The 22,573-nt window shown below is 41.9% G+C and overlaps 1 protein-coding gene across 2 annotated transcripts; it reads right to left on the reverse strand.

Annotated features, from left to right (window-relative positions):
• Positions 1-284: 284 nt before the first annotated feature.
• On the reverse strand, positions 285-22,235 carry disp3 (dispatched RND transporter family member 3). Of its 2 annotated transcripts, none has more exons than XM_084728098.1 (22): positions 22,126-22,235; positions 21,772-21,879; positions 14,078-15,067; positions 13,749-13,968; positions 13,520-13,656; positions 13,277-13,411; positions 11,427-11,587; positions 11,106-11,245; positions 10,910-11,001; positions 10,622-10,786; positions 9,603-9,764; positions 7,917-8,063; positions 7,683-7,819; positions 7,407-7,576; positions 7,187-7,317; positions 6,707-6,891; positions 6,291-6,417; positions 5,297-5,442; positions 5,023-5,182; positions 4,027-4,140; positions 1,631-1,803; positions 285-1,436 (listed from the first exon to the last, which is right to left on the reverse strand). In XM_084728098.1, exons 1-22 carry the CDS (start codon positions 22,187-22,189, stop codon positions 1,080-1,082), a joined length of 4,221 nt encoding a protein of 1,406 aa, XP_084584224.1. In that variant the 5' UTR covers positions 22,190-22,235; the 3' UTR covers positions 285-1,079. The 2 variants fall into 2 exon arrangements, with proteins under 2 accessions (XP_084584224.1, XP_084584223.1); XM_084728097.1 differs by having other exon boundaries at positions 10,910-11,019.
• Positions 22,236-22,573: the final 338 nt, after the last annotated feature.

The following is a 22,573-nucleotide window of genomic DNA, read 5'->3' on the forward strand; positions in this document are numbered from 1 at the left end:
TTGGTACTGTATTCCCTGTCGGTCTCAGAGGCTGTGTTCATTCCTGTGATCGACCGTGTCCACTCGGATTCTCCTGAGCCCGGTTCTGTTGCCTGCTGATGGCAGCTAACAGCTAACAGTTACCAACAAGTAAGCTAAAGCCATGAAGTGCTGTAATTAAATCACTGAGAGTTGAAGCTGAGCAGCTGCAGGACATCAGAGGGGAAAACAGAAAATATTTTCTCCATAAAATATAATCCAGTTTCTATTTTTTTCACATATCATTGAATAAAGTTATAAAGTTGTGCTTTTGTGTGGAGAGGTCCACCCCCAGAAACATTGCAGTCGGCTCCAGGAACGGATATATTCTACTGTCATGCTCCGCTGCGCTATAAGCGAGACAGTGTTTTATTCAACACAAGTTACAACACTTGACAACATCACAGCTTTTAAACATTGTTCAGGAGAAGACAAACTCTGAAATTCCATTAAAATACCCAAGAATATCTACAAAATAACTTTTATGTGATTGTTGGGCCAGATACTGGTGTGTAGGTGACATATAGTGCAATATATGTGATAACATTTAAACATCAACTTTGATTTCATGGGAACTTAAAAAATCTGCAGCTGCAAACCAGTTTGTTTTTTGTTCATTGTGCCTCAGCACATCCAAATCCACAGATACTGAAAATGGTGACGAGTGATAATAAGGTGTGCATGGTAATCGCATGCAAAAATGTAGAAATGTGTAGAAACAGCTGTTTTGCAAGTCTAAAGCCCACGATGGAAACAGACAATGAGTTGAAGGAACCTTTTACTTCCTTGGAAAGTAGTTCCTGGAACTAATAGATCCAGGACTTCTGAGTGGAAACACAGCTATCGGTAACACCTTTGTTTACCCTATTTCATGTCAAAATGGCTGCGGTGAAAAAGGTCTATTATGGAATAGATTCTGACATCTTTGTGCTGTAAAGTTCGAGATCATTGACTGATCTGATATTCCTCCTGAACATGGAGGGAAATAAGTGCTGCTTACAGTTCTGCATACAGAGGAACTCCTCCTCCTGACATCAGTATGAGTTGGTGGACAGTCATGTTTACGTGCTGACTGACTGCCAGGCCAACGCTCCCAGCTGTCCTCCCACCCAGCACACAGCCGCTCCCAAGGCTGCAGCCGCCATCACAGCCAGACTGGCCTTCAGCACAGCACCGGGGGGTCTGCTGAAGCGGGCGGGGGCCATGCACGCCAGCGTGGCCACAGTCACGGTCAGGGTGAACAAAATGGAGACGGCGGTGTTTATGGCCACTATCTGGCCAAACTTGGCGAAAGGCACAATGACACAGAAGAAGAGAGGGACTGTGGAGATCACCGTGGTGACAGCGCTGGACACTATGGCAACGCCCACATGGTTCACTGCCTCTAAGGTCCTCCTCTGCCTCTCGACCGGAGGCTCCTGCAAACACAACACAGTTTCATAAGAGGAGCCGCTCCTCTTTATTCATGAGCCTTCAGGCGCTTCTCGCCTTATTAATTCCTAAATCTTAGTCATTAGCTTGTTTTAGCATGTGTGTAAACAGAGAAACATGCCGTGGAGGTTTTTCTAATTGCTCATAATTGCTGCTGTGGAACAAATTTACACTCTCATACCAAATCACGACCAGGTGTAGAGGGCAGGGTCTCGCCAGCCAGCAGGTATCCCTCCACCAGGTGCAGACAGTAATCCACTGAAGATCCCACGAGTATAGACAGAGAGATCGCCTCCACTGCTCCCATCTCCCAGCCCAGCCAGTACATGACCGCCACCACCAGACAGATCACTCCTGTGGAAGACCAAAAACTAAGAATCACACACACGATCCAGACTCCAGGCCTGAACCCACACCTGATATCATCAGCCTTTCGGTGGGCTGGTCTCTGTTCCAATGAATCTCTTTAAAATTATAGATGTTGTTTTCAGAGCAGCAAGTGGTTTGGCACCTTCATACCTTTTGGATTGTGTAACTGAGTATGTTTCAAAATGTTCCCTTAGGTCAGGTAACACTGACTTGCTAAAGCCACTGAAAATGACTTACAAAAAAATATGGTTTCTGTCATTATGGACTAAAGATCTGGAATAAACCCACCACATATCAGACAAGCAACTTCTGCTAACAGTTTTAAGAAACACCTCAACACAGAGTTTTATGAACTTGCTTTTAATTAATTTTACCTTTTACATTATTACTTTAGGGATTAATATCTTGCAATTCAATTGTTTTTATTATCATCCAATTTTTTATCTTTTGAAGAGTTTATTGTATTTTAACTCCTTTTGTCTCCTGTTTTTAATTTCTCTTAACATTTTTTTTCTTGTGAAGCACTTTAAATTGCATTCTATGTTGCGCAATGTGCTACATAAATAAAGTTTATGCATGTGGACCAAACTGCAAGTCAGTCCAGACATAGCCCAAATCTCGGGCTATGAATACGATTCTGAAACAAATTTTCTGTTGATCAATAAACTGTTAGTGACATCGAATGTACGGTGTAGCCGTGGATCACTGACAGTGATCCTGTCCCCAGATGTGATTTTAATGTGCTTTATTTCCCTGCTGTTGACATCGTTGTCGTGGTGACGTTAACTGCTGGAGAGTTTCCTGTGTTGTTGCTGCCAAGTTCACGCATTAACTTTACACGGGAGAATTCGCTATCAGCTCCTAAACTGCCTTTCCTCCCACTGGGCTCCGATGTATTTTGACTATCTTTAACTTGAATGTTAAGTTTTATTTGAGTTCATTAAGTGTTCTTTGCTATCGTCAATGGTTCCCAGACCTCTGACCTTGAATAAAAATCAGATTAACATTTTTGAGTAATAAGTTTAAGAACTCCTGCTCCAGTCCATACTGTCCTGCCTACAAAAATAAAACTGTAAACTTTTTAATAACCGCTGCATTTCTCTAACCCTCTGTTTTTGTCTCTGTTCCCACAAACCTACAAAGTATGTTAGAGTTTCTCCTCCCCTTTCTCCTCTTTCTTTGCAAAATCAATATTCCCTCTGAGCAATGGTATAAATTCAACTGTTGAGTCTGTTTATATTGTATACACTGTGCCTATTTTTACATTTCCTCTGATTACATTGTTCCATTTTTTTATGTCCTCTTTCTTATATTTTTATATTTTGTTTAATATTTTTTACTGATGCTTATTTATATTTTTGCTTTCCACTTTGCTGCTGTAACACTGAAAATTTCCCCATTGTGGGACTAATGAAGGAATGTCTTATATTTATTCAATAAATTAAGTTACTTTTCAGATAAAGATTTGACACAATGGATGACATTACAACCACTTAAAATACAACATGTTGGTTTGTCACTTTTATGGCTTTTTGACAGCAGTGTGTTGTTGTGTCATGTTATTCAATGATGAAGCCTGTAAACTTCTAACATTATTTTACGTAGAATAGATGTTCAAGTAATCCAGTATGTCACCAAAAATCAAAGATTAGAAAAAAAAAACCTGAAAACAGATTTGTCTGTTTGGTTTTTCTCACATTAATCTTCTCACAACCCCTCAGATTTACCTGGTGACCCTTTAGAGGGACTGAAACTCTAGACTGGGAAAGACTGGAGTAAACTTGCCAACTGTATATGAAGTACTTCAAACAGTTACACCTCTTGTAGTAACATGCTGATTACACACTGATGATTCAGTATTAGCAATCTAATATTGCCAAATATAGTAGTTAGTCAGAGGGACCAAACCAGTAGTTTTACTTTTAATAGTTTAGGTACATTAAACTGATAATGCGTATGCACTTTCACTTAAGTTGGATTTTTCATACAGGACTTTTACGTCTGTTCTTGTAGAGGGATCCTTCCTCTGTGGCTCTTCCTGAGGTTTCTTCCATTTTTTTCTCCTGGTGTTACAGTCTTTCCTTACCCGAATCGCAGCTTGTGATTTGTGATTTTGGGCTATATAAATAAAATATGACTTGACTTGAATATACAATTCAAAAATGCATTTCTGAGTGTCACTTCCAAATATACAACTTCATCTCTTACCTAGAATGGTTATGAGCACTGGCAGCAGCAGCAGTGGATGTGCGGTAAACACAGACACAGCTGCCACACAGATGGCCAGAGACAGCAGCAGACTCCAGAGGGCACTCTCCACACCTACAGACAGGCCAGAGAGCAGTACATTATCAGATTCATACATACTGATGCTCTCACTTACTCCCCCTCCCTCTGCAGGTGTTTTTTATAGTCTTTTAGTTTAGACAGTGTAGACAGACCCCCCCTGGATTTGCAAAGGTGTTCTCTCTGACAAAGGCGGGGTCATTGAGAAGATCAGTTCTCCCAGGCTCACCCCTGCAGAGTGAGAATCAGTACTATGTTTACACTTCTTACATTGTGTATGTGTGTGTGGGGTATCCTTGTATAGACAGGACAAGACAAACAAAGCAATGCTAAGAGTGCAGCCACAGATGAAGTTTAAAATTTAAATGTGCGTTACAAGACATATCAGGATTGAAATAAGCAGTAAACATCATGTCTGAGCATTTCTTGCTTTGAAACTGCAGTGAGCAGGGGCAGTCTCAAAAAAACGGTTTCAGTCAGGCTGGGTATGTGACATCATAAATCTAAGGAACCAATCCAGAGGTGGTGGTGCTATACATATCATTTGGGGCACTGCCCTGTCCAGAGGAGAAGTAGTAGTTATTGTGATTAGCTAGTAAAACTGAGGAGAAGCCAGGAGCAGCTAACTGAGGGGTTGGGGTGTGCGTTGGGGGGTGTGGGGTATGTGGATGGGCGAGGACTACTTGAATATTCATCAGTCCTTGAATACTAAATGAAGGCAAGATGTCGAGCTATATGTCAGCCATTTTAACAAGGTATTTTAACTTTTAACGCTCTAGGACCCCTTTTGTCCTGATCCCTTTTGCTCTGTGCTCCAAAAACAGTTGGGCAAACTTGGTACCTCATCCTTTTCTCTATTTCCTCTTTAGTTTTAGAAAAAAAACACGTCTTCGACATGCAGCGCCACCTCTGACTTGCCTATGATCTCCATGAAGATCTGCTTCCAGTGCTCGCAGGTCTGGAAACCTCGCTGCAGAGCGGAGGACTGCGGGAGGGAGGCGAGCTGCTCCTGGATGAAGTTCTCCCACTGAAGGAAGTCAGAATAGGTCTGAAAGGAGGACTTTCCTTTGTACGTGGTCTTGGGAGCGGAGAGGTAGATACAGCGTTAGGCACGGCAACAAGTGAAAGCGAAGGGAAAATGTGTGGCTCTGTGATGCAGAGAGATGAAGACCTGAAAGATGAAGGGACTCACAGACTCAAAGGCCATGGACAGCCAGCGGACCTTTCCTCCGTGCATTCCCACCGCTCCGTGGGACAGCTGCCCCGGGAGCAGGTTGGGTTCAGGGAGAGAGTGACAGTCAGGATGGAGCAGCGGCAGAATAGACGACAGTTTATTACCTGAAGAGAACAGAAGAAAATACATTAATTATTACACACTTTCATTCTCTATTCATGATCATTTTATTAGAATCTTATGTCATGATTTTGTCTTCTTTTTGTTCAGGATTTGATTTGTTGTCAAGCACTTTAGATTATAGTTTTGTGCTTTATACACAGAAGGTTTTAGGGCCATGACTACTGACTACTGACTACTGATTAATCTGCTGATCATTCCGTCGACTGAATAATTATTTTGTTTATAAATGTCAGAAAAATATCTACCACAATTTCTCAGAGCTCATGTTAACATCCTCATATGTTTTGTCCAAAAACTAAACATATTAAATTAAAATTTCTCTAAATTTAATATTATCTATTCACATTTGAAAAGTTGGAACCAGTGTATTTTGGCACTTTTGCTTAAAAAATGACTTCAGTGATTAAATCAATTGATTATTTTTGGTTGAGCAATTCATTAATCCATTAATTAAAGGGAAAATTTGTAACTTGGCATGTGTTTGTGTCTGAGTGACTGATAAGAGCAAAACTTTTTAAAATTGGTTCAACACTGAGCAAGACCTCTGCAGCTGTCAGCCACAAAACAATGTAATCCACAGGTGCAAAACAGGCACTTTTAATGGATGTAATTTGACAGTTCAGTTCATAATTGCCTGGAAGGATTACATTGCAGCCTGTTATAAAACTGTCTGCTGCAACGGTCTCATTTAATATTGGACCAGTTTTGGAAAATAGGCTCCATGTTGAAAAATACCAAAGTTACCATTTAACAAGCTGTTTCAGCTCTAAAAGGTTTAATATTATTGTTTGATGGTATTTTATGCTTAAATAAAAGATGTGGATGTTACCTGAAGGCAAACACTGCGCTCCTCCTGGCTTCACAAGCTTGCTGTTTGCACTGATAGCTTTACAGATTTTGCAAAGATGCCCCATTTCCTGGAAAATGTCAAAGTCTGGATCCAATATGATGCTGCCCTTTGAAGAGAATTAAACACCACGCCAACGGTATGAGTATATCACTTACAAAATCATTTAAAAATCTGCCTCTGCTTCTTGTCTGTTAATTACTCAAATATAAAAGATTCATTTGCAAAAACACATAAAAGCTATTCTAAAAATGAAGAAAAGCACCCTTTTGATGATATTCCCTGGAGTGCAAAAACAAACAAACAAACAAAACCATGATTTAGGAAAAAGAATTCAAAACAGAGATATGTGTTTTTGCAAATGAACCCTTCATCACTGGCACAGGTGTCACCCTCACCATATCTCCAATAACATGGTTGTCCCTGCGTTCTGTTCGGTTGACTCCCAGGATGCCGAACACGACAAAAACCATCGCCCCGGTGTCAACCAGAGGACGCACCGCTGGGTGGCCACATGTACCACCGCTGCACGGGTTGAAGCCAAATGTTTTGGATGGTTTCGTCTTAGCAGCAGTTGAAGGATCTTTGAAAACAGAAACAGGGGAAAATCTCTGTGCAACGTTTATTTGTACAGTGTGAAAATATGTGTTTAAGTGGAGTACTGTTGAAAAATCCTCCAGTGGGTTCAGAGAGCCACTTTAACAAGCTATATTTGAAAGGAGTGTCATATCATTGCTCAATGAGAATAAATGACATAAAAAAAAGACATGTCAGCAGCAGTGTGACACATGCAGAGCGTAAACTGGTTTTCCTGATGGGCTAATAAACCATTTTTATGTTAACGATGCTTTCTGACACTGTGACTCGAGTTTGCTCACCACTGGGGAGAGGAGTATAAAAGGTTCCCTGCGTGGGTCCATCAGGCCCAGAACTGATGCCACAGCCAGGGGGGCTGACACACACTCGGCTGGGATGAGGTCTCAGGCGGCGCTGGGCAAAGTACAACCTCCTGCGAGGAGAGAGCAGAGCTGAAATGACTGTCCACTGAAACAACACGACAGTCCATCTAACTCTGATCATTCTGATTCATGTCTTCACCTGCTGTGCTGCTGCGGAGATGACGCTGCATAAAAGGAAAACTCTACCGACCAGCCGTGACGGGGGTCACAAGAGGTGGATGTGATCATCCAGCTGGGGTAAGGGTGGTACACACGGGAGACACACACTGTCATTCTGGCGGTGTAATTGCTGCGGGGCTGACTATATGCCTGTTCAGATAAAACAACATTAGTTACACACAGCTTTAGTGGCACAGATCACAGTTGGGAGACATAACATTATTATAGAAAATCATCAAGTTTTTGGCTCTCTAACCTGAAATGATGACACCTCTTCATGCTCTGTGCTGCACAGTTTCCACGGGGAGGGAGTACTGGTGTTCAGTGAGAAGCGATAAATGGTTGTAGAGGCTCCAAGCTCCAACTTTGATATGTACACTGTAAGTAAAGAGCCTGAAGAGAACAGTATGAAGAGCAATATTTCAAAATAGTGGGAAGATTTTTTTTTTTAATAAGGAGGAAGAGGATTTTAAAGTGCTGAATGTTTTACCTGTTTGGTTGGTGTTTGAATTTGGTTTTACTGAACTCCGCAGAGCAGTGAAGGTTGCTGTGCTCGGGGTCTGCTGATGTGTAGAAAACTTGAAAGCTGATGAGGGAGTGTGGGCGTACAAAGGGTGCGGCTTTTCCATGAACACACCTGCAGGACACAACATGCAATTCAGATACGTATGCTGGATTACTCAGGTTAAAGGGATAGCTCAAATTACTTGAAGTGGGGCTGTATGAAGTATTTATCCATAGTCAGAGTATTACCTACAGGATGATAGATGGCAACCGGCATGCCCCCAGTTTGGAGAAGCAGCAGGAGCACTGTTGTAGGAATCTAAGCAATGTAACTCTGCGTACAGTGTAAGCAGCAAAACATATTTTATCTACATACAAAATCAATATATGTGTTCACGTGATAGTGTATGTGATATTTAGAATAATTTCATAGCTTTACCTTGCCGTCAGATAGATTTTTCCAATGGGAAACTGCTGTTATATAAGCCAAATATCCAGAGGTATAGTAATATTTAATTAAACACCGGTGTGCACCTATGACACGCACATGCATCCATGTGAACTACTGTCCCCACAGTGGCAAGTTTACATATATTAGTCCACTATAACTGATCACACAATCAAATGTTAGACTGAAGTCATGAATAGTTTCATCGTGTTGAGAATATCATGCAGCAGTCAGTCCAAATGAACTTTGACCACTCCATTTGTTTTTACTGGCTCTCTTGTCTGTCGTCTACAATGTAAGATGCTCAGGCTGCATTAGCACCATGCAAGACACTTACTGCCTATAGACAACAGCTGGAAAAAGACGCCTCTCACTGCAAAACTGAGCTCTGTCTGATCGGGGCCATATGCTTTAATGATGATTTGATCTTCAAGCACTATGTATATACTATACTATATATTTTAAGGTTTTAAAAGGTTACATTGGATTCACTGAAGTCACACAATAACAACAAAAAACTAACTGATCAGGACAGCGGTGGGATAGCAACTCCTTTATTGTTTGGGGTAAAATAACCACATTTGTCAATGGTGTCTGGTTGCCTTGGAGAAAACGATATTTGACTTATATAACAGAGGCTCCCCAGCAGAAAAGGGTGTCTGACAGCAAGGTAAAGAAGTGAAAATATTGTAAATATAGTGCACACTTAAACTGATATTGATTCTTTTATGCAGTTAAAGTATGTTCTGCTGCTGACACTGTCCACAGCAGTTTATTTCTTTTCTGCCAGCACTGGGACTCCTGCTGCTTTTCCAAACTATGGGTGTGCCGACCGCCATCTACTGTATAGATTGATGAGCTGGTGTCTAAATGCTTTGTTCAGTAGAGACTGAGTTGTTAAAACTGGGTGGAAACAGAAAGTTAAAAAACACCAATGCAGGACCAATCCAAAGTCTATAGGGTAGCCCTTCATATTGGGATGGTGACATGAAGAAGTCATGTGCTTGCTACTGAAGAGAATAGGGGGAAAGCATTGTTTTTGTACGACATGGCAACTACCAGACAATCAGTAAGCAGCGTGATCTCCTATTGTCTGGTATCACAAGACTGTCTACTGTAGGTAATACACTGACAATGGATCATTGCCTTATACAACCACACTTAATAAAATCTGAACTATCCCTTTAACTGGTTAGTGGCTTTCTATCACTACTGCAGTCTCACCTGAGCACATGGGGCATGAGATGCCTTGACCGCTGAGGTTGCTCCTCAGAGCCAGCAGCATCTGGAGGTTTGTGTCTTGGCGGAAAAGCAGGGGGGCGTGAGTTGCCGGCCTCAGGAGACAGCAGCAGCCGGCAGATAAGAGCAGAACCAGGAGGAAGACACCTGGGCAGACAGGAAGACAATAATAAACAATGGCAGAGAGGAGGGTCTGATGGAGTAGATAGAGCAGCTGAGGGACAGATCAGGAGCAGGGATCAATTACAGTCACTCTTGAAAAGACAGAGGATGAATGCTTCATGATAGGCGCCTGCTCTTCCTCTGACAGACTATATCCCCTCAGGCCAGACAGAGATTATAGCGTTTCTTCAACAGTTAGAGCCGCAGGTTACTCTCATGTCTAAAACATAGATCAAGAGCTCAGCAGATATTATCTGTGAAAACCAAACTATAGATCTTTCTAAGTTTTTTTAAGTATAAATTGATCTAGCCCTGTCAAAGCACTCTGGAGTTCTGAAAGTTTATATCAAAGAAAAAAATACCTTATATCCTTAAGGGCAAAAATGACTTTTTCAATGAAATGGGGGAACATTTCTATGTTTTATTTATTTACCAACAGAGAATCACCTTAGAGCTGCATTATTATCAATACCAACTGATCTGGCATAGACACATACAAAAAGAATCTGTCTCAATCATTACTTATGGCCCACCAGAAGTCTATGGCAGCACCTAAGTATTGATACATAAAGTGATTTTTGAATTATGATTAAAAACAAAAATAATTCCTCTCAATCATCACCCATGACCGACTAGAAGTGTATGGCAGTGCCTGCTGTGCCCGGGATGCTTTACCAAACCAAAATGTCGATAGTTTACATCCTGAGAATCAGACTCGACAGTTACTATAGTAACTATCCTTCTGGTGCGTTTACGAAAAGCAGCTGACAAATCCTCCTTATTCTACTCTTAAGTAAAAATCAATAAAATTAACAAAAAAACATTAATACATCAGCTCTCACCAAGCACAGCTTTTCGCCGCTCCACAGCTGGCTCTGCCACTAAGTGCTTCAGGGCCCACTGGAGGTTTGTGCTCACCACACCCACATGCTGCTGCCCTGGAGGGGACAGAGGTGTCTCCACTGACAGGGACAGAATGGCTGCATCGCCGTCTGTGTCACAGGAGCCTGGCCGAGACAAAGACGGGGGCTTAGTGGTGCCTGGACAGCAGTGTTTTACAGCCTGGACTCATTCCCTTTTCCCATTCTCACCCCATCATTCATTCAATGCTCGGGAGATAATAATCTCACCTGGCTCCATCTCCACTGACAGAAGTGCCACATCATCATCCTCATCTGACAAAGGGCTGTGGCTCGCTGACAGGCCCGAAAACAGCTTCCAGCTACAGAGGGAGGAGGAACTTTAGGGAGAGAGACAGCTGAAGGGATTATATCTCGCCCGCAGTGTTGCACAGCATGCACTAAAAGTAAGGAAATGACGCCTTACCAATTCAGCCAGGCATGTTCCTGAGACTCCACGCACTCGGTCCAGACACACAGGGCGGCTGGCATCAGAACGGATACCCAGAGCCAGCAGCAGCTCACAATGAGGGCCATGAAAAGGCCGAAGTCATGCACGGCTGGGATCTAAGTGTCAGTTGAACGAGGCACAGTGTAAAGGACCTTGAAACATTCAATTTGTGCTTATCACATGAAAATAGCTGTCTGCTGTGCTGAGGGAGGCACTTCTATTCATCCATAGCAGGGGAGTCATTTACACTTCCCGAACAGATCCTATTAACAGCTGCATTTCGTCCTCTATGGTTACCTGAGAGAAGGTGTTAGCAGCGTATGCAGCTGCGGTGGTGAAGGAGGTGAGGAAAGTAGCTCGGCCAGCTGTTTTTATTGTGTAGATCATGCGCTGCTGCGGCTGACGCAGATGAGCCGCCTGTCTGAAGGTGCTGATGAACACAAATACATCATCCACCCCTGAGCAGCAGTGAGAGAACAAAAGAGCTGCCTTATTATATATTATGGTAAATGTACTGCAAAAAAGGTGTTTGTTCAACCTTGGAATAGGAAGGCTGTATAGTTTGACATTTTAAGAAATATATTTATTTACTTTCTTGCTAAGAGTTAGATGAGAAATATGAAGCTACTGCCAGCAGCCTGTAGATTTACATATTCAGGGTTTCTGCACCTTTTTCAAAGTCAAATTCAAGCACATTTCAAGCATTTTCAAGCTTTTCCAACACCTTACAGCTGTGGTAGATTACATATCTATATGCATATGTGTATACTAAAAATGATTATTTCACTTCATCACATTAAATAAAATGTTACTTTGCTATCAATAACCAACAGCATTCTATAGAAGAGTAAAAAATTAAAGGAAAACAGTCTTAATAATAATAATTGCCTATACTAGAGTGTGAGTGATAAACTAAGCTAAAACACACACACACACACACACACACACACACACACACACACACACACACACACACACACACACACACACACAAAAGCAGTGGGAAGCAACGCTCAAGCAGAGTTGTCTTCATTTTGTGCAATGGGCAGAAGCAATTAGGCTCTCTCCAACTTATCTTATTTCTTTATATGAGCAAACTATTCAGTCAGAGAGCAATTTATTATAAAAGTATTTCAATTATAATTTCAAACAGTTTCAAGGATGTTAACCCAAATCTAAGCACTTTTCAAACATAGAAAACATCACATTAAAATCAAGTGTTTTCAAGGATTTCCAGCACTCGTACAAACCCTGCATATATTGTTGCTGCTGGAGGACATTTTAGGGGGGTGTCTGTGCTCAACTATTTTCTTTCTTCACAAGTAGAAATGACCTTCTTATCTAACTCTCAGCAAGAGAGCTATTTCTTTACTATTCCTTAAAAAGGCCGATTCACCAAAATCAAAAGAACATTTTTCCCCTGGCCTGTCCGTCTAGATGGTTTTGGCGTGAGCTGCAGAGTTTTGAAGATATCAACCGTAGAGATGTCTGCCTTCTCAGTGTAATGGAACTAAATGGCACTCGGTTTGTGGTGCTCAGAGCAGAAAAAAAAAACACAAAACACAAAACTTAACAGTAATGTCTCTTTTCAGAAATCATGACCTGGTTACACAAGATAATCCACAGACTTTGTTGAGAACTGTTTCATGTTTCATGCCAACCGTATCACAGCACAGAAGGAGGCGTGCATCTGCTCATGGACGAGAGGTTTGTGCTTGTGACAGCGTGAAATGTGAACATTAGGGAGTCCTCCTCAGCTGAGCTGAAACCTCATGTCCATGAGTGGAGACATTCCTCCCTCTGTGCAGCGATAAGGTTGGCAGGTGTAGTTTGGTAGAAAGAAAATAGTTCCTACATGAAACTGCTCACAGCAAGGTCTGAGGATTATCTTGGATAACCAGATCATGATTTCTGGAAAGAGATATTGTTGAATTTTTCTAATGAATGTTTTTGGTGCTTTGAGCACCACAAGTGCCCATGAAAGCCATCTAGTGCCATTATACTAGAGAGAAGGCCAATATCTCCAAAACTCAACAACTCACAGAAGGATAAACAGTTCTACAGGTAAGAGGAGAGGAAAAATATCTATTTTTGATTTTGGGGTGAACTGTTCCTTAAGAGAAAAAAGTGCATTTCTTGTCCCTTACCAATGCCGATAATGACAAAGGCTGCCACTCCATTGAGGATGCCCAAGTACCTCACGCCAAAAACGACATGGTATAAGAAGAGAGCCATCAAGCAGCTCAGTCCAATGCTGGTGAGTCCAAAGAAAGTCAGAAACACTGCAGAGAGACAAGAAAACAATATTCACATGCTACTGAACAACTGAGTTTGGCATTAAGATATGTACACACCAATGCAAGTGAAATAAGGAATAGGTGATACTGTACCAGAAAAGGAGGTAAGGACATAGACGAGCACAGTAATACAGGCACCGCTGATGACAGCCAGCATCATGTCATTGTGGAAGGTGTGCCTCACCTCATCATCAAACAGCTCTGTGCCCCCATACAGCACCTTCACTTGGCTGGCACATGAAAAACAGACACAAAATCACATCGAAATTCAACTGTAGCAATTGTAATAATTGGTCAATATTTACAGTAATTTTCTCCTAACCTGGTGGACTGCTTGGCCAGGATGTCTGCGTACTGAACCACAAAGTTTTTGAAGCGAGATCTTTGCTCGTCGGCTCGGTCCTGCAGGGAGTAGTAAGAAGGAAGGGGAGCACCAAAGTGGATCTCACTGCGCAAGAGAGAGGAGGAGAGATGCTCAGGGGACAGACTCTCATCCACGTACCAGTAGAACTGTGGGTGGGTGATGGCCAGACTCAGAGAACCTGGGAATACATACAGTACAAAGCAAATCAGTTCGGTTAGGAGGACTCTAACAGGGAAGTTTTTGTGCTTAAAAGATGGTTTTCATGACTTTCTTCCCAGTGGACTCACCGTGAATATCAGCCAGATCTGGGCCCATGCCATCATAATAAATCTTCCCTCCCTTTTCGCTGGGATAGAGGTAGGACAGGAGTGAACTGGGTGGGGAACAGTAGGACGGTCCCAGTGGTAGATCCCTCAACATCTCCAGTGGCTTCCAGCAGAACTGGTGGAATTGCGGGTGCTGCATGAGCAGATGCTCCACACGGTGAATCGTCTGCAGACGATCTGGAGTGAAGATGTTGTGGTCGCCCTTTCCCTGAGCCACAAACACCAGCTCGATCCTCCACAGTGCCTGGCTCTGCAAGTAGTAATTGGGAGCAAACCTGCGCCTCCTAATGAGCGGCAAAGTGGAATTTCCATCCCATGACGTCTCCTCATCGCCCTCTGCTCTGTGATCTGAGTTCTTGTGCTTCTCCGTTTCCTCCTGACCCAAATCAGACACTGTCCTTTTATCTCCTCTCTTCTGATCATCTTCTGCATGTAAAGGCTCATTTTGAGGAGTGGAGGACCTCGTGCCCTCATTATCTGTCCTGTTTAACGCTCTCCGTCTGCCCAGCTTCTCCAGCAGAAGCTCCCGCAGGGCCTCGGACTCACTGTTATCTAAGTCTCGCCTACGTCTGTCCCAGGACCCCAGCTGGGTCTTCACAGCGATGGTGAGGGCATCGAAGCGCTCAGCAGAGAAGTGGCTGTGAACCTCAAAGGCACTGTAGGAGAGGTCTATGTCCAGAGGAGGGCAGTAGAGGAGCATGTAGGCAAACAGGGCGCATGGGAGCAAGACAACTACCCCTAAAACCACCCCACTGGCACAGGGCTGTGTGTACACCCACCCCACTGCCCTCCACAGCCCACACACCTCAGCCTCCCCAGAGAAACATCCCTGCCCTCCTGCACGTGCCACTCCATCCTCTTCCTCCTGCTCCTCACCCTCCTCCTCATCTTCCTCACCCCCCCAGCTGGTCTGAAACAGCAGCGGCTCATCCTCCACGTCCATGCTGGCACCTGTCAGGGAGACATAACACCATCTGATCATTGCTCTTTTAAAGCAGTGGCTCTCCAGTAGGGGCCGGTGGCGCTCTGCCAGGGGGTCTGTGAAAAGGTTTCAGAGTCATTCATTTAAATTATCATGATATAAATGTATTTATTTATTTATCTACAAAAGCTTCATGATTCAACAAATAATGCCTTAATTTTATACTATAAAATAATTTCTAGATTATGTTGTAATCTAACAATCTACAGGAATTTAGACTAATCCAGGAGTAGGCCTTAATCTGTATGGGTCATGAACGTGGCTTAAATTTGTATTAGTCAGTCAGAGACTATGGAGTCCTGCAGTAGGCAGGTAACTAATGGGGCTCACAAAAACCCATAATGGAAAACTGTGTGACTGATGTGAATCTTGAGACAAAGCAACTGCAGAGGCAAACAGAATTTGCTCAGAAAAAGTTTAGTATGAAAAATGCTACTAAAACAAACTGTCTCAAACAATCCAGGTACTCAAAGTAAAAAAACACACTGGTCTGCCCTCTGTAATAGATGCAGTTTGAGGACCCCTGATTTAGATATTCCAAATATTCAATGCTCCCAGACAAACAGCACCATGCAGAAGTTAAACCTGCCTCTTTGCAAGATTAATTTAAGCTTCAGTTTAGTCCTAGAGGAGCTCTAATTCTTGACAATCGGCTTAGTTTTAATCCAGAACGGACTAAATTTTTAACTATTTTAAGATAAGTCTGTGCAAGTCACTTTCAATTAAAACAGTTTAAACAGACATTCTAGTCAGGAACTAGGCTTAAGCCTTGTCTGTGAAACTGAGCCCATAACTAATAACAAATTCACACATCACCCGTTAATAGTGGAAACCGGCTCTCACTACCATAAGTCCCAGGCTCGGCCTATAATTATGTATTTTATAATTTCTATTATTTATATCTTATATATTTTTAAAAATATTTTTATTGCATATTATTGAAATCAGTCAGAATTTGCACTGTATGCACTAAGAATAAACACACTCTCTCGATGTGTGTGTATATCTGTTATGGGTACTGCATGGCTGTTGACATGGTGCAAATAACTGTAATGTATGTCTAATATCTCTCTAATACATTTCTCTTGTGTTTCTCTTGTTATTTCCCACAAATGAGCAGATGTGTCAAAAAAACGGCTACGTGAAATTATTCTAAGGGTCAGACATGAGGCGGTCCCCGGTATATTTTCTATCTTGTTATGAGACCTTGGCTGAGAAAAAATTGAGACTCAAAGTGCCACCTCTTCTTCTCCTCAGGCAGGTGAACATGAGCACAAAATAGATGTTTGAACCACCGGCAGCTGACATGAGCATCAGACAAAATGAAGGACAAGCTAACTTCCAGGTGCACTCAGCAAGCGAGGACGTGAGAATTAAGCCTGTCCGCCAGCAGCTGTCAGCACAAGTCCATCCACTGGCAGCTCATATGGAGAAACCCGAGGAGGGGAGACCTTTTTTTTCTCAAGGGCTAAACGGTTGGAGTCCTGCTTTAAGATGCTGATCACAAGAGCTTGGGGGTGAGACAGGCTAAAAGCTGTGATTTAATTCTTCTCTCTGTCGAGCTATTATCACCCGGCGAGAGTCTGCTGGTGGCTTTCTACATATCAGCAGTCAGGGTAGCTGTGTCTGCTCTGCAGCAAATTAAATCATCTCACTTGTCTAATTACTGACAAGAAGAGCGAGTGGGATATTAGACAGAGTTGTGGAATAAGAGTGGGTTTATCTCCTTTGATGGGCAGCCTTTGACTAATAGTGTCAATAGGTGCCACTTTTTCTAAGTGCTCCACACACACACACACAAGATACTGCAGACAGTTTGCATTCAAGTGGCAGTGAGCCCGCTAACTGCAGCAATTTATCTATTCTCTTTAGAACCGCGCTTTAAGGTCAGCCAGGTAAGACAGAATTTTGATTATGTGTAAAAGATAGCTGCACTTAGCCTCTGTACGCTGAAGCGAAAATCCATCATAAAAAAGAATAATTTACAAATTATACCATTAGATCAATATTTGTTAAAGACTCAGAGGGTAAGAAAGACTCCTGAGAGACAGAACCTGCAGCTACAAACAAACTGATTCATGGGATTTTCATTTGTGGTCATACGCCTGAATAAACTTTATTTCATGAAGAAAATGTGCCATAAATCAGCTTGTGTGCGGACGCCGTGGTCGAGCCAATTACTTTGAAATGGAGTCAGTTACTGATTACAAATTACACGACAAATTTTGTATTTAGAAATGTAAAAAAAAAAAAGTTATCTAATCTGTATGCTTCTGGATTACTTCAAAATCAAACATCAAAATAGAAGTTCTGCAAATTTCTTTTTCTTTTCAAAACACTGCGAAAGCATTTTCATTGCAAATAAAATCCTTCTTTGCATGGGGTTCTTTTTTGTTGAGTACTTGTCTAAGAAACCCCGTGTGTCAGATAAGGCTGTCATGAATTAACAGAGCATCGGTTTTTAGGCCTGCAGTTATTTTCAATATTGATTGATCTGTCTGTAATTTTCTTGATTATTTGATTAGTTTGGTCCAAAGAATGTCAGAAAATAATGAAAAATGTTGATTATTATTTCCCGAAGCCCAAGGTGACATCATCATGTTTTGTTTAAAAGATAATCAGTTTACTATTTCAAAAAATTGGGAAGCTGACATTGAGAATTTAAATATTCTTTCTTTAAAAACATACTCAAAACAATTAATCCATTATCAAAATATTTGGCAATTAATTTAATATTTGACAACTAATCGTTAAATCAACGAATCATTGCAGCTCTATTGGTTATCATGAAAAAAGTTTTTTTCATTTTAAAACTGCCATATTTTAAAGATGTAATCAAGTAATCCTTGATAATGTACCTATAATCCAATTACACATTTTTCAAATGTAATCTGGGTTGAGTATGATTAATTATTTTTGTAATCTGATTACATAATCCTGATCAGATGTAATCTGTTACTACCCACCCTGGCAGTCACTGTGTCCACAAAGTCAATCTCCATTTCACTAATAATGGATTTGTTTCATGGCCACATCATTATCAGCCTCAGCTCTGCAGTTTCTCACTCTCTCAGAGTTTTTTAATGTTCTCAAATGTCCACAGGACTCAAATATGCTAATGTGGTTTTATTCTGGATTTTTCCTTTTATGGGGAAGATAAGGAAGCCTGTTGAGCTCCACTGTGTCTAATACTCTGTGTAAAAAGGCCTATTTTGGGCCATCTTTTAATCTGCACAACTCTTCTTTTTATTAATCACCATGTCAACGGGCTGCACACACAGACAAGGACACCAGTGCACCTTTTTAATGGGAGAGCAACAGACCAGCATCTGCCCACGCAGTGTGAAAATAAACTTCCTCCTCTTTGTGGAGGACAAATTCATTAATGGTGTTGGGAAAGTTGGGGTTTTAAAGTGTGAAATCAGAACGAAATATGCAATATGAACAAAATTGTCTAATTATTTTAAGTTACTTTTGAATTATAGTGCCTTATATTTCTATAATGACAGGAAAACTAATTTGTTCTATTTTTCAGGCTGCTATCTGGGGACATTATTACTGTTTATCTGCACCCATCATACGCTCTTATTTCAAAATGAGCTCCATTATGTTGTTTTCAGTAATTTTTTCCCTTCAAACATAGCAATATGACCAATTATGTGACCGATCCTATGTGAAAGAAATATGTGAGATATAATTGGTGCATTTACAGTGAATGAGGTGGCATGCAGCTGCTAATTTTGCTAATTAGATTATTGCAATCCTGTTACATCTCATCCCTGCTGCCTCTCCAGCTTGTTTTGATGATGATGGTCTCATCAACAGGAGATGAGAGGAGGCATGCAGAGAAATCTGACGAGAGGAGTGGAATGAAGGAAAAGAAAAGCCTGGGGAGACACGCAGACACACACCAGAGCCGTCATCCTTCAAACAAACGACCAAGCACCTCAAAAATCTGTGAAAAGAAATTGTGGCTTTTCTCCTGCTTAATATTCATGGAAAAAAATCTAAATGAGAGGACTATCGGCACATCTCCGCATCTCCATTTCTGTGTCTGTTTCAACATCAAAACATGCTGATTGGTGGTGCAAATGTCCAAGTCTGACCGTCTGAGGAACTCTCTAGAGACTGATGTGCAGACTTTGTGCATATTAGACATTAAGGCAGAGCTCTGTGCTTCATGAAAACCCTCTATTGCCTGCTGTCTTCCTTGCAACTGACAGCATGCAGGTACAGTGGAGAGAAAGATAATGACAGGCCTCAGGTACGCATCCTTTTCTCTCTTCTTGATGAGTCTGACTGCTTCTTCGCTTCCAAGAACACTGCACCTCATGTACAATAATTATGAGCAGTGTACAGCTGTGAGCGCTGCAGCGTCTGGTATAACTAATGTGTTTACAAGCTCCCAGATTTGTTCAGTCAAGATTAGGAATACACATCCGCTTTAAACCGTTTGCAGGTGTGGATTAAAAATAGAGTTAAATTTGGCACCCTGCTTTCTGTATTCATTGGAATAAAAGGCTCCCATATGGCTCAGGCTATATTAAAGGAGCAATATGGAGCAACTGTGCATGCAAAAATGAGTACTGCAGTCCAAATAGGGAGTTGGAGCGTATATTAAATAGGCTGAAATCCTATTTAATACATAACAATAATACAGCCTGTGGTTGAAGTGAATTGTTTCACCCTGCCCCCACCTCCCCAGACTTGGGGAAGCTCAGGCAGGCTGCAGGAGCACTGAAGGAACACAAGATGCACACAATGTCATAAACTGACAACCAAGTATACTGTAAGTCAAGCAGCTGTTTATAACTTTCATTTTTCTGTCCATGTAAAGTTAAGCCCATTATCCTGAAAACAAAAGTCCACTGCTCTAAAAACACACACTACCTGACTTCTGCCTGCCAGACTCCATTAACATATTGCTCAATTTAACATCTACTCCTTTTAAAAGGTTTTTACGGATTTCTTACCACTCATAAACAGACATTTACTCATTCGGCAAACATGCAGCAATAATTTGAACTCTAATTAATGCGAAGCAGGCAAAGAAAAACAGTTAGTCCAGCCAAGAATAGAAAGTTCAAAGGGGAAAACTGTGGGTGTGGAGTTAGAGGAGCAAGTATTTCAGTTTAGCATGTTTCCTTAATCTCTAATGACACATCGTGGTCATTTTATGGTTTATTATAGTAAATACATAACAGATTTCTCCTTTAAAGCTGTCTTTCATATGGTTCAGTCTATATTAAATATGGTGTTTTTAATGATGAGACTGTGCTTCTTTGTCTATAGCGTCAAAAGAGACTGATAAAAGCTCTGAGGCCTGAAATGAACATCTATTTGCAGCTTCTAAGGTATGAAATCTTGTATTTATCGCTTGAAGGATGAACCTGCTCTCGTATTATGTTTGCTGTGTGACTGCTGTATTGCCTCCCCTCACGTAAAACTCAATTTTGAAGTTTCTCAGTAGCTTTTTTTATTGAATTTGTTTTTAAGCAAGTGCAGCCCAGGTGGCCACGCTGTGCCTGGCTGCTTGTTTGAAGTACAGCAGCTGTATCTGATGGACTGTGTTGTGCGGCACAGAGCTGTATTCGGGCTGTCTCGTGTGTCGTGTTCAGCCAGTTGTGAGCAAAAAGAGGAGGGTGAACCCATAATCTCCACTAGACCAGATTTTATGTATTTTTTACCTCCCAATAAAGACGTGGATAAGCTGAGTGTCAGCGTTTTTACCCTCCTCTACATCTCTAGATTGTGTCTGCTAGGTGAGGTGGGAGCTTTGAGGAGACCCAGCCTGCTGTGCGCCTGAACCCATCACCTATAATCATCTCTCTCCTCCCTCCTTCTGTTCGCCATCCCTCACTCTCTCTGCCCTTTTCTTCCCTTCAATCTTACTGCTTCTTCTCCGTGTCTCTATCTTGTCCACAAAGGTGAGAGATTTGTAACCTTCATTACTGACAGGAGGCTAAAAATAACCCCATCCTCCTCAGTTTATCTCCTCTCCATCTCATCCAATATGGATATCACATGCTGCCTCCTGCCCCACACACACATTCAAGCCTGGTGTAAACTCAGCCAGCTTACCACCTCATTTAAAGGGGCATTGATTTCAGCACTAGTGCTCTATGAATATATTCCTCATGCTTGGGCGCTCAGCAGTATGTTTATAGCGGATTCTTTTCTTTACGCACTGTGGATCCGGAGTCAAGTCCAACTCTCGAGATCCATTTGCACCTAACAGCGGTGTTCATTTTCTTATTGTTGATGAATTCATGCTCACACTGAAGGAAGCGCGAGGCTCTGTGCGCGGTGCGTGAAGCATCCTGGGGCTGTACCATGCAATTTCTCTCACTCTCTTGAATAAAACGGAATAAATAAGCCCTGTGCTATTGTGGTTTGAGTTTCTTTTTTCCAGCGTACACATTTAAACACACAAAGGAGCCCATTTCCCCAAACTTATCTGCTTTAGAGTTACTCTGATGAACAATGCTTGTTCTCCAAGCTGCCTGCAAGCAGATAGGATGAGCTTTTTATTGATTTGTTTGACTTTCTCTGTCATTCTCCAGATAATTGCACAGTTTACCTTCTGTAATTAATATTTTGTATCAATGAATCAGGCAAAGACAAAAGCATCCCTATCAAAGCAAACGTCTGCAACACTGATGGAGACTCTTACCTGAGGCTGATGAGACGAGAATTACAGGTGGAGCGTTCAGGTTCAGGCCTACTGGGTCCACTTGTAATGTGCTGAACTTGTGCTCTGCAATTTCATCCCCTCCATGCTCTGGTGTAGGGGGAAGGAAAAAATAATTTACTGCTTTATTGTCATAGTTAATAACTCATCAAGACAAAGAGACACCAAGGGAACCCTCACAAGAGAATGACACACAAAAATCCACTTTCCCCCCCACACACACACACTCTAAAGGAATCCTCTAATCTCAGCAGTTAATAATGTGTTGTTTTTCCTCTCCTTTTATGCTCCCCGGTCCTTTTTCTCTCTCTCGAGCACCCTCCCCTCCTCTCTTACCCGGTTGTCCAGGCGACAGAGTCAGTGAGAGACATTTCTTCCCAGAAGCTCCTCTCTCTCCCATGGCTTTGTTCAGCTTGCTCTGCTGACTGGCTCACCAGAGGAAGAGAGGCGAGGAGGGGGACACGGTCCGAAAACCTCCAAAAAACGCTGGTGGGAGGAACAGAGCCTAGAGGGATTTTAAGACATGATTAAAAATATATTTTGGGCTGGAAACACATTAATTTGGCTGGTTTTATGTAGCCAAAATGATGCAACTGTCATGATATTGCAGCAGAGCCCCCTCCCTTTCTGTCAGAGTTGGTATGGTCTAGTCTAGTCTCAGTTGGTGGGGAGGTGGGGTGTGTTATAAGAGGGTGATCAGAATAACTGGCTACAGTGGGAGACAAAGTGTAGGCAATTTAAAATAATCACCTGAAGTAAGAGTTTATTAGCTTGTAGTTCATTT

The sequence above is a fragment of the Lutjanus erythropterus genome, chromosome 10, assembly GCF_056507025.1.
Source record: "Lutjanus erythropterus isolate fLutEry1 chromosome 10, fLutEry1.hap2, whole genome shotgun sequence".
Classification (NCBI taxonomy): domain Eukaryota; kingdom Metazoa; phylum Chordata; class Actinopteri; order Lutjaniformes; family Lutjanidae; genus Lutjanus; species Lutjanus erythropterus.